Source organism: Salvelinus namaycush, chromosome 25 (assembly GCF_016432855.1).
Source record: "Salvelinus namaycush isolate Seneca chromosome 25, SaNama_1.0, whole genome shotgun sequence".
NCBI lineage: Eukaryota > Metazoa > Chordata > Actinopteri > Salmoniformes > Salmonidae > Salvelinus > Salvelinus namaycush.
In genome coordinates this window covers 20,785,251-20,796,859 of record NC_052331.1, presented here as the reverse complement: position 1 = coordinate 20,796,859, position 11,609 = coordinate 20,785,251, and the positions used below count along the sequence as shown (strand labels likewise).

The 11,609-nt window shown below is 40.9% G+C and overlaps 1 protein-coding gene across 1 annotated transcript in view; it reads left to right on the top strand.

Moving 5' to 3' along the window:
• Positions 1–9,266: 9,266 nt before the first annotated feature.
• Positions 9,267–11,609, top strand: part of LOC120019839 (cadherin-18-like) — a 40,841-nt gene continuing 38,498 nt past the window's right edge. The window contains exon 1 of the mRNA XM_038963255.1: positions 9,267–9,500. Within this exon, the coding sequence (XP_038819183.1) occupies positions 9,267–9,500 (234 nt within the window). The remainder of the gene's footprint in view (positions 9,501–11,609) is intronic.

Sequence of the window (11,609 nt, the reverse complement as noted above, 5' to 3'; positions counted from 1 at the left end):
CAGGAGGGGACTGAGCACTCACCCCTGAGGGGCCCCTGTGTTGAGGATCAGCGTGGCGGATGTGTTGTTACATACCCTTACCACTTGTGGTCGGCCCGTCAGGAAGTCCAGGATCCAGTTGCAGAGGGAGGTGTTTAGTCCCAGGGTCCTTAGCTTAGTGATAAGCTTTAAGGGCACTATGGTGTTGAACGCTGAGCTATAGTCAATGAAGCATTCTTACATAGGTGTTCCTTTTGTCCAGGTATAAAAAAAGGGCAGTGTGAAGTACAATAGAGATGCATCATCTGTGGATCTGTTGGGGCGGTATGCAAATTGGAGTGGGTCTAGGTTTTCTGGGATAATGGTGTTGATGTGACCCATGACCAGCCTTTCAAAGCACTTCATGGCTACAGACGTGAGTGCTACGGGTTGGTAGTCATTTAGGCAGGTTACCTTAGTGTTCTTGGGCACAGGGACTATGGTGGTCTGCTTGAAACATGTTGGTATTACAGACTCAGACAGGGAGAGGTTGAAGATGTCCGTGAAGACACTTGCCAGTTGGTCAGCGAATGCTCGGGGTACACATCTTGGTAATCCGTCTGGCCCTGCGGCCTTGTGAATGTTGACCTGTTTAAAGATCTTACGTTGGAGACGGGTTATTGTTGAGAAAGGAACACTAAATTCTCTGGCAACAGCTCTTGTGGACATTCCTGCAGTCAGCCTGCCAATTGCACACTACCTCAAAACTTGAGACATCTGTGGTAGCGTTGTGTGACAACTGCACATTTTAGTGGCCTTTTATTGTCCCCGGCACAAGGTGCACCTGTGTAATGATCATGCTGTTTAATTAGCTTCTTGATATGCCACACCTGTCAGGTGGATGGATTATCTTGGCAAAGGAGAAATGATCACTAACAGGGATGTAAACAAATGTGTGCACAACATTTGAGAGAAATACCTTTTTGTGCATATGGAACATATTTTATTTCAGCTTATGAAACATGGGACCAACACTTTATATGTTGCATTTATATTTTTGCTCAGTGTACACCACAGAAGATTTTCAGCATTTTAGTTTTTTATAATGTTGATTAATTATGAAAAATATTTATAACATTCCTCCCATGAGGCCACTAGGTAATTTGACTGCTGGGAAGGGCGACCCTTCTATATGCCGAGAATAATTATTTGTTAATGTCTATATGGCCTTGTAACTAACTAATACACTTGAATTCCGTTCTCATGACCATCCTTTAATCTTAGTCAGCTAAACACATAATACTTGATTGCACATGGTTTACATTATCTCTTGCATATTGCTATTTATACTATGTAGTCAGATAATTTATTTAATGGGCTAATTGCATCATCGCATGTGAGGTACAGTGGGGCAAAAAAGTATTTAGTCAGCCACCAATTGTGCAAGTTCTCCCACTTAAAAAGATGAGAGAGGCCAAAGTATCAAAGTATTATCAAAGGATACACTATAAAACCAGCACAATATAACCCACAATTTGAAATGAAAGTATAATAGTTTTAGAAAAAGGAGTAAAGAATGTGAGTTCCAATTAATGAATATGATGGGAATGAGAGACATCGCGTAGATGTGGTGACTATTCAGTTCGTTGAACCTATACATTAAACCTTTGAGAAGTCGGTTTTTGAGAAAAAAAAAATTGTTAGACAACAGTCATCAATTAAAACAACACACCACTTCACCCAAGAGTTAAAAGAGACTAAAACAAAATAGGAAACGATGCAGAAAGCTGCAAAGAGTAGTTCAATCGATACAATACATTTTAATTTGGTTAGCATTGGTATCTGGCTGATGTATTTTATAATTTGGGTACATAACATATTCATCTCAAAATTTTAGTGTCTTAGCTCTTATTACTTATTTATATAATAAGAAAGACTCTGAATACAAGAAATGGTACTGGAGCTTCACATTTTACTGGAATCAGTTAGTACCAGAATAACATAGAACAACACTGCGCATGACCAAGGGTGCTCCATTCTTACAGGGGACATCAGTAATTAACAGAACATAACAAAAATAATAGACATTAATGAGTGAGACGCAAACGGTGAATACCCAACGGAGACTGGTAATAAATGTATACAGTAAAACCTTTAGGGTTGACTAAAATACAAACGATGCCTTCCAATAAGGAGAAAATAAAGGGGGGACAGTTGCCTCGCTGTGAATAGAAGTTATCATGTTTTGTCTGTAATTTAAACATCTTTGTTCACCTAGTAAAACAAGGGTGATAGTGATTGAGAGAGCGTTCATTTTGGGAAGAGTGGAAGAGTCTGAGTTGAAGGAACCAGACATGTAGACTAGTGAAAGTAACATAAAGAAAGTGTATTCTGAGTAGAAAGGAAGGACATGGAAAGTAAAATGGAAAGATTCATGGTATTGTAATGAGTATTGCCAGTATAGTTCATAATAGTATGTTACTAGTAGCTTTCAGCCAGCACTCTAATGATACAATATCTTAGCAATTTGAAGCTAAGGTTCTCAATACAAGGTCACATGATAAATACGAGTGTTGACATCATCTGCTTTCTATTGTTTGATATGCTCCTAAGTAAACAGAGGGATTGAGTTTAGGGACTGATATTAAATCCGATCTCACCATTATTCCCCCACCCCAGCACATCTGGTGTTTGGGTTAAAGATAAGATGTGCCCTTTGTGTTGTGAACATAAACAGGCTATAAGAGACAGTAGAAAAATTGGAACAGAGGTATGAATAATTGAATAATTGAATAATTTGAATTATTATTTCTCAAATTAGATAGAGTTGGAATAACACCAGTGATTTAAATAAGACAGTCATTTCATATAAAATAATATGTTCCTATTACGTGATACTTCATCCAAAATTGAAATTAAGAAGATCCAAATAAAAGGGCTGTGAAACAAAAAAGAGTGGGTTTAATAAAGGCTTCCTGGCAAGATGCAATAAGCTCGATTGGAAAATAGAGAAAGGTACTGTACATAGGCCGAGTAGTACCTAATACTGCATTTTTAGGACTGATTTTACATTTTTAGGACTGATTTTAAGATTTAACATAGGGAAAACTAACAATTTTTTTATTTTATTTTCCAAGAAAGGATGGGGTGTCCCCTCTCAAGAGTTTAACAATGATTATGTATCTCTCCCTTTGAAATACTTCCTGAAGCCTGCTGTCTTGTGAGAGCAGTTAGTGAAATTCTACAAGTGTAAAGGTACCCGAATCGGTCCGTTAAGGGAGCTCCCAAACTAAGAAAGGACATTTGTTCGTTTTTTGCCCCTACGTTTTATCCCCCCACCCACAACTGCATCCACACAACACACCAATCTACAAATAGGAATATTTGTTAGTAGTGTTAATACCATGTCTGATTTATTGTGCGTGGTCTTTTTATTTGGTTTTAGTAGGTTATTCACGGGTGAGAAAGGATGCACCTTAAAACTTCTTATGGCTGCAGGGGCAGTATTGAGTAGCTTGGATGAAAGGGGCCCAGAGGTGCCCATAGTAAACTGCCTGCTCCTCAGTCCCATTTGCTAATATATGCATATAATTATTCGTATCTGATAGAAAACACTCTGAAGTTTCTAAAACTGTTTGAATGATGTCTGTGAGTATAACAGAACTCATATGGCAGGCAAAAACCTGAGAAAAAATCCAAACAGGAAGTGGGAATTCTGAGGCTGGTCGGGTTTCAACCAAGATCCTATTGAATTCACAGTGAGATATGGATGAGTTTGCACTTCCTACATCTTCCACTAGATGTCCACAGTCTGTAGAACCTTGTCTGTGAAGTGGGGCCGAAGGAGACAGGAATTAGTCAGGTCTATCATGACCTGACCATGCTCTGACCATGCGCGTTCACACGAGAGGGAGCAATGTTCCATCGCACATCTGAAGTCAATGTAATTCTCCGGTTGGAACGTTATTCAAGATTTATGTTAAAAACTTTCTAAAGTTTGATTCAATACATCGTTTGACATGTTTCTACTGACTGTTACGGAACTTTTGGACATTTCGTCTGCTTTTAGTGAACGCGCATCCTGACGTTGGATTTGTTTACCAAACATGCTAACAAAAATAGCTATTTGGACATAAATGATGGACATTACCAAACAAAACGAACATTTCTTGTGGAAGTGGGATTCCTGGGAGTGCATTCCGACGAAGATCAGCAAAGGTAAGTGAAGATTTATAATGCTTTTTATGAGTTTTGTTGACTGCACAATTTGGCGGGAAACTGTATGGCTTGCTTTTGTGTCTGAACGCTGTTTTCAGATTATTGAATTTTGTGTTTTGCCGTAAAGCTTTTTGAAATCTGACACAGCGGTTGCATTAAGAACAAGTGTATCTTTAATTATATGTAAAACATGTATCTTTCATCAAAGTTTATGATGAGTATTTATGTTATTTGACGTGGCTCTGCAATTTCTCCGGATATTTTGGAGGCACTTCTGAACATGGCGCCAATGTAAACTGAGGTTTTTGGATATAAATATTAACTTTATCGAACAAAACATAAGTATTGTGTAACATGAAGTCCTATGAGTGTCATCTGATGAAGATCATCAAAGGTTAGTGATTCATTTTATCTCGATTTCTGCTTTTTGTGACTCCTGTCTTTGGCTGGAAAAATGACTGTGTTTGTCTGTGATTTTGCTGTGACCTAACATAATTGTTTGTGGTGCTTTCGCTGAAAAGCTTATTTGAAATCGGACACTTTGGTGGGATTAACAACAAGATTACCTTTAAAATGGTATAAGATACATGTATGTTTGAGGAATTTTAATTATGAGATTTCTGTTGTTTGAATTTGGCGCCCTGCACTTTCACTGGCTGTTGTCATATCATCCCGTTAACGGGATTGCAGCCTCAAATCAAATGTATTTATATAGCCGTTCTTACATCAGCTGATATCTCAAAGTGCTGTACAGAAACCCAGCCTAAAACCCCAAACAGCAAGCAATGCAGGTGTAGAAGCACGGTGGCTAGGAAAAACTCCCTAGAAAGGCCAAAACCTAGGAAGAAACCTAGAGAGGAACCAGGCTATGAGGGGTGGCCAGTCCTCTTCTGGCTGTGCCGGGTGGAGATTATAACAGAACATGGCCAAGATGTTCAAATGTTCATAAATGACCAGCATGGTCAAATAATAATAATCACAGTAGTTGTCGAGGGTGCAGCAAGTCAGCACCTCAGGAGTAAATGTCAGTTGGCTTTTCATAGCCGATCATTAAGAGTATCTCTACCGCTCCTGCAGTCTCTAGAGAGTTGAAAACAGCAGATCTGGGACAGGTAGCACGTCCGGTGAACAGGTCAGGGTTCTGGAGCAGCAGCACGGCCAGGTGGACTGGGGACAGCAAGGAGTCATCATGCCAGGTAGTCCTGAGGCATGGTCCTAGGGCTCAGGTCCTCCGAAGGAGAGAATTAGAGAGAGCATACTTAAATTCACACAGGACACCGGATAAGACGGGAGAAGTACTCCAGATATAACAAACTGACCCTAGCCCCCCGACACATAAACTACTCATAAATACTGGAGGCTGAGACAGGAGGGGTCAGGAGACACTGTGGCCCCATCCGATGATACCCCCGGACAGGGCCAAGCAGGAAGGATATAACCCCACCCACTTTGCCAAAGCACAGCCCCCACACCACTAGAGGGATATCTTTTAAGTTTTAAGCCTCCAGTCCACCCTCTAATGAACCATCTAGTTTCCATAGCCAAGTCAACTCCAAAGCCACTGGGTGAAATGTAAATATAATATGTACATGCTGATAATTATGAAGAAGTGTATTGCTGTTTTTGTTTTGTTTACTGTCTTTGCTTCTCAACAGTCTGGGGTACTGTTGAGATTTCTCCCCAAGGGTGAGCCCTCTAAATCCCTGACTCTGTAACTCCCAGGTGAGATCGCCAAATATGATAGGGAAGTATAAGCCAACCTACAAAATGATTTCAAAGGTGTTTTAGTATTCTCTTTTGTATTAATAATGTTGGAAAATGTAATAATTAGTCATACAGTGAATAATCTGTCTTGAATTCTTGAATCAGAAATGCCCTTAACTGTTGTTCTGGTCTTTCTTCTCTCGAGGTTATGGCGATTGTGACCCTGGATGGTATCTAGATGCATGGAAGGGATAATTTGACTGAAATCATTGTGAGCCCCACCCCTTATAACCGGCTGAAGTAATGGCAGCAATGGCGTCCACTGCAGCCCTGTCCCTCAGCACTTCTACCTGAGACCGAGCCAGCAACCTGTGTACAGCATTCAGTCATATATCAACTGCCTTTTCTATCAGGAGTGCGGCATGAGTCCCGAGACCGAGCAGGTGGAGTGAGCATGGAGAGAGATCACTTCTGAACTTCTCTCATGCTGCTGGGGCACTAATAAAAAACATGGAATTGACAGTAAAGGATGGTTGTGGCGGCTAAGGTGAGAGATTCGTCTGGTTGGGAAAATCTGAATATCCCCCAGATACTGGTTGGGACTACATCAAGGGCCACCCACTTTGACAGGCATGAGTTACATGTGTGCCATTGTGAGTATGAACTGTAAAGCTATCAGAAGAAGAAAAGTAAGAGATACCAGAAGAATGAGTGCCTTGGGGGGGGGTCTCAACCTTGCCCTTAATTGATTTGGGATTGCCAAAATAGTTTATCTGGGGTATTGGGTTGATTGTGGGGGTCCTCACACTGGGAAATGTATAGTAATCTAGACTTTAAAAAATGCATTGATATACTGATACCACTCACGACAGTATAAGACAAGGACAAATGGGGACCATACTGAGAAAAAAGAATGCTAGAAATTTAACATGAATAAAGTTTATGTTAACGTTAGCAGGATAAATGTCTCCCTTTCTGTAAATGTATGTTCTGCCAGTGTCTGTTAGGGCTAAATCGAATGATAAACTCAACGTGAAGCACCCTTTCATGGGGTTCATCGATTTCGGCTGTGTGACAGTTAAATTAAGAACTGGGTCTACAGTATTTGGCTACATCTGTAGTTTTATTCAGTCATTCTCATCAATGGCTACGAGGTTGAATGTTTTGACAGAAGGGGGGAAGCAGGGACACGACCCAGTAGACTGGAGACCAGAGTGTCAAGTTAAAACAAGCGCTGTGCGAAGTCCCCACTCTGGGAATACCAGATGTATATAAGGAGATTGAGATGTTGTGCACGGGGATAAGGGACTGTCATTCTAAATTTGGGCTGGATAATTTAGCAATAGTTTTAATTCCTCTTTGGACAGGCAAGAAGGAGAGACAGAGCGCTGCCCCTGAACGATTAAGAAATCACAAAGGGAGGGGCAGGTGCATTACTCACAACAGTATATGAGAGGTGTGAGAGAAACCTCTATCTAGTCTATTTGATTATTCCTTGAATTCCTTTATGGATGAAAAATGATTTCCTTATGAATTCATCAAGGGTTGAAGTTCTAATTCTGCGTGGGTAATTAATTATATTTGTTCTGATTTGTTTTATTATTCAGAGCTAATATTAAGTTATACTGCCAAGGGGGGTGTTATCATAGAATATGGGGTCATCTTGCAGGTGGTTTCTGAAATGGATTCAATTTTGGTAAGAATCCATTGAGTCTAAGTTAGGGAGGGTTTCCTCCAAGGTCGAGAGAGAAGGACCTGTTGAATACTCCAGCCTCTAACAAGCTACTTGTATCTGTTCTTATGTCAACAACACTGATGTAATGGTTAAGTTCGTCACCTGGAAGCTTAGCCAAGTATGGTCTACCAGTTTATTGAAACTCTACACAATTTGATTACTGTAACCAATTATCTCCAATTCTTTCTCTTTTTTGCACGTGACTCGGAGTTTTGTGCTCGACACTCTCAACGCCACTACTCTCTACTCCTTTTTTTTGTGAACAGATAAACATTTGACATACCTCCCGGAGGTCTGGGACCTTTGTGGAAGGGAGGGGGCGAGAGCTAAGGGTGAAAGTGGACACTGCACTGTATAGAATGGATGTATTCAGCTGGTACATCTTTGCTGAATAAACATTTGAAACATCACTCAGAGTTTGGGCTCTTTTGTATGACAAATATGTTTACTGTATATTGAGATATTGGTCTTATCAAAAGGAAAGGAAAACACAAAATGCTTTGCTGCAGTGGAGGATGGTGGGAGGAGTTATAGGAAGCTGTAATGACTGTAATGGAATTAATGGAACGGTATCAAACACATTAAACATATGAAACCACATGTTTGATTCCATTACATTTATTCCATTCCAGCCATTACAATGAGCCTGTCCTCCTATAGCTCCTACCACCAGCCTCCACTGCTTTGCTGAGTAGCAGATGGATAACACGTCTTCTCACATGCCTTGGCAATATCCTTTTTAAAAACAGTGATTGAAGGTGTTTTATTGTTTTCTCATAGAATATCCAAACAGAATTATTCAGAAGTGTTTTAAGTACAATATCGACAGAAACTGGAAGATAGAACCACAGCTATGCTTGTGAGGGTGTTTACCACATGACACACGATCTGTAACAGTGTAATAGATTGGGAGAATCACATGATCGAAAGCAGCTTATCATTGTGATAGACTCTGACAAAGAACGCACAAAAGAATGTCCCCAAAATGCTATTATGGCCTATGGAGATAGTTATGGCTCTCCTGCTTTCATAAAACCATGTTAAATTGAATGTCTTTCAGTTGTGAGGTATGTCAGAGACGACTTAGCCTTTTGAGCTCAGACTCAGCAATGTCGTTTTGAATCCTCTGGTTTGCATCCGAAGCGGACGGAAATACTCAATTCATGCACACAGCGGAAATTGCATCTCAGAAATCAAGTCAAAATGACAGTTTTCATCAGGAAAGAACATTGTGCTTTTAAAAATGAGTCAACGTGTAATTTCAGAGTACCCGTTCCATCAAATTGCATCGGGGGATTTCACAGAAAGAAAAACATGACTCATTATCCGTGTTTCCTTAATGTTCTTTCTTCTTATCTTTCAAGGGGAAACAGCATGGCAACCTGCTCAGGCCAGACCACTGGTGAAATCTTCTGAGGATCCTCTTAGCAAATTAACAACCGGCCTCTCTCCCCTCCGCCTCCATCCGACATGGAAATGGACCTTGGTTCTACTCCTTAATGGACAGACTGAAACAAACCATGGAATTTAAGAGAAACCTCTGGACTGGTCTTATCTACACCTAGTACTGTCTTCCTGTTGAGACGTCGTTGTGGCCTCTGGGTACGCTGTGTGCCTAGTGGAGGACTTAGAGAAGCATACGTTCTCTACCATGAGAATTCCTGCTACCACAGCCTGCCTCTACCCTTTGCTGATCTGCCTGTGCTTTATCCAGAAGAGCTATGGGACGTCCCAGCTCAGGCCCAACGTCAGAGCACCCAGTAACCAAACCAAACACCCAGACGGAGAGAGAGACGTGCACCACCGGCCCAAGAGGGGCTGGATATGGAACCAGTTCTTCGTTTTAGAGGAACATATTGGACCGGAAGCACAGCATGTTGGAAAGGTATGCTATTCATGTTCACCTTTAATGGCATTCTTTTGATGTGAGGTATTTGCATGCTGAGAAGAAAACAGTAGGCCTACATATTGCAGTATGTAGGTGTTTTTGCATGATACAAAGTTGATGATTGTCACTGCACCTGGGGGTGCACAGTAACAGTCATTTGAGTGCAATTTTGTACGAGGTTATTTGAGCCGTACGTTTACGAAGGTTTAGAGCACTTTTCTTTCTTTTGGAAAAGATTTTGAGCTAATTTTCAGCAAAAAAAACATATTTCTACTTTATGTGATAAATAACCCAAATTGGTAAACCTATTATACGACAATACAACCTGAAGAAGGTATCTAAATAAATAATTTTCTGTACAAATTTGAATGAAGAATACATTTTTGGGGGATACATTTGATCAATTGTTTGTATGGTCATGGTCAGGATAATTCATTCTTATTGAATATGTAAACATGGCAACATTATGAGCTGAAAGCAGTGTTACCTAACTGCCTTATGATACAGCTTACCACAGGAACCACATATTTTGATATTGTATATTGTGTAGCAGAGGCTTCTTGAAATGCACAAGTTGTAGTGGGTGAACTAATCCACTGTGAAACTGACATTGTATGACATTGACACTACAGTATGTACCAAAGGTGAGGGTTAAAATGGTGCTTGTGAGAGATGTGGGAAGTGAAAGGCTGGTAAGAGATGGCTCACACACACATCCCCTGGGGGGGTTGAGTGCATGATTCACTCTCCTCAAAGATGCTGTGATAGTTGAGTTGTGTGTTCTTCTTCCACTAAGATGGCACCTCTCTTGGTATTGATTTGGCCATGAGGAAAACAGCAGGTAACAGAGTATCAAGTAGCCATTTTCAACAGCACATAAGCCTACATTTATGAGCTTGATTCTTGTCGGCACGCTAAGTATACAAAACATTAAGGACACCTGTCCTTTCCATGACATAGACTGAACAGGTGAATCCAGGTGAAAGCTATTATCCCTTATTGAGGCCACTTGTTAAATCCACTTCAATCAGTGTAGATGAAGGGGAAGAGACAGGTTACCGAAGGATTTTTAAGCCTTGAGACAATTGACACATGGATTTTTCATGTGTGCCATTCAGATATGCAAGACAAAAGTGCATATTTTATTTTTTATTTTTTTATTTCACCTTTGTTTAACCAGGTAGGCCAGATGAGAACAAGTTCTCATTTACAACTGCGACCTGGCCAAGATAAAGCAAAGCAGTGCGACAAAAACAACACAGAGTTACAAATGGAATAAACAAACTGCTGAGATAAGGCAGGGCTTTACCTAGCAAAGACTTATAGATGACCTGGAGCCAGTGGGTTTGGTGTATGAAGCGAGGGCCAGCGAACGAGAGCATACAGGTCGCAGTGGTGGGTAGTATATGGGGCTTTGGTGACAAAACGGATGGCACTGTGATAGACTGCATCCAATTTGCGGAGTAGAGTGTTGGAGGTTATTTTGTAAATGACATCGCCAAAGTCAAGGATCGTTAGGATAGTCAGTTTTACGAGGGTATGTTTGGCAGCATGAGTGAAGGATGCTTTGTTGCGAAATAGGAAGCCGATTCTAGATTTAATTTTGGATTGGAGATGCTTAATGTGAGTCTGGAAGGAGAGTTTACAGTCTAACCAGACACCTAGGTATTTGTAGTTGTCCACATATTCTAAGTCAGAACCGTCCAGAGTAGTGATGCTGGACAGGCGGGCAGGTGCGGGCAGCGATCAGTTGAAGTGCATGCATTTAGTTTTACTTGCATTTAAGAGCAGTTGGAGGCCACGGAAGGAGAGTTGTATGGCATTGAAGCTCGTCTGGAGGTTAGTTAACACAGTGTCCAAAGAAGGGCACGAAGTATACAGAATGGTGTCGTCTGCGTAAAGATGGATCAGAGAATCACCAGCAGCAAGAGCGACATCATTGATGTATACAGAGAAAAGAGTCGGCCCGAGAATTGAACCTTGTGGCACCCTCATAGAGACTGCCAGAGGTCCGGACAACAGGCCCTTCGGTTTGACACACTGAACTCTGTCTGAGAAGTAGTTGGTGAACCAGGCAAGGCAGTCATTTGAGAAACCAAGGCTGTT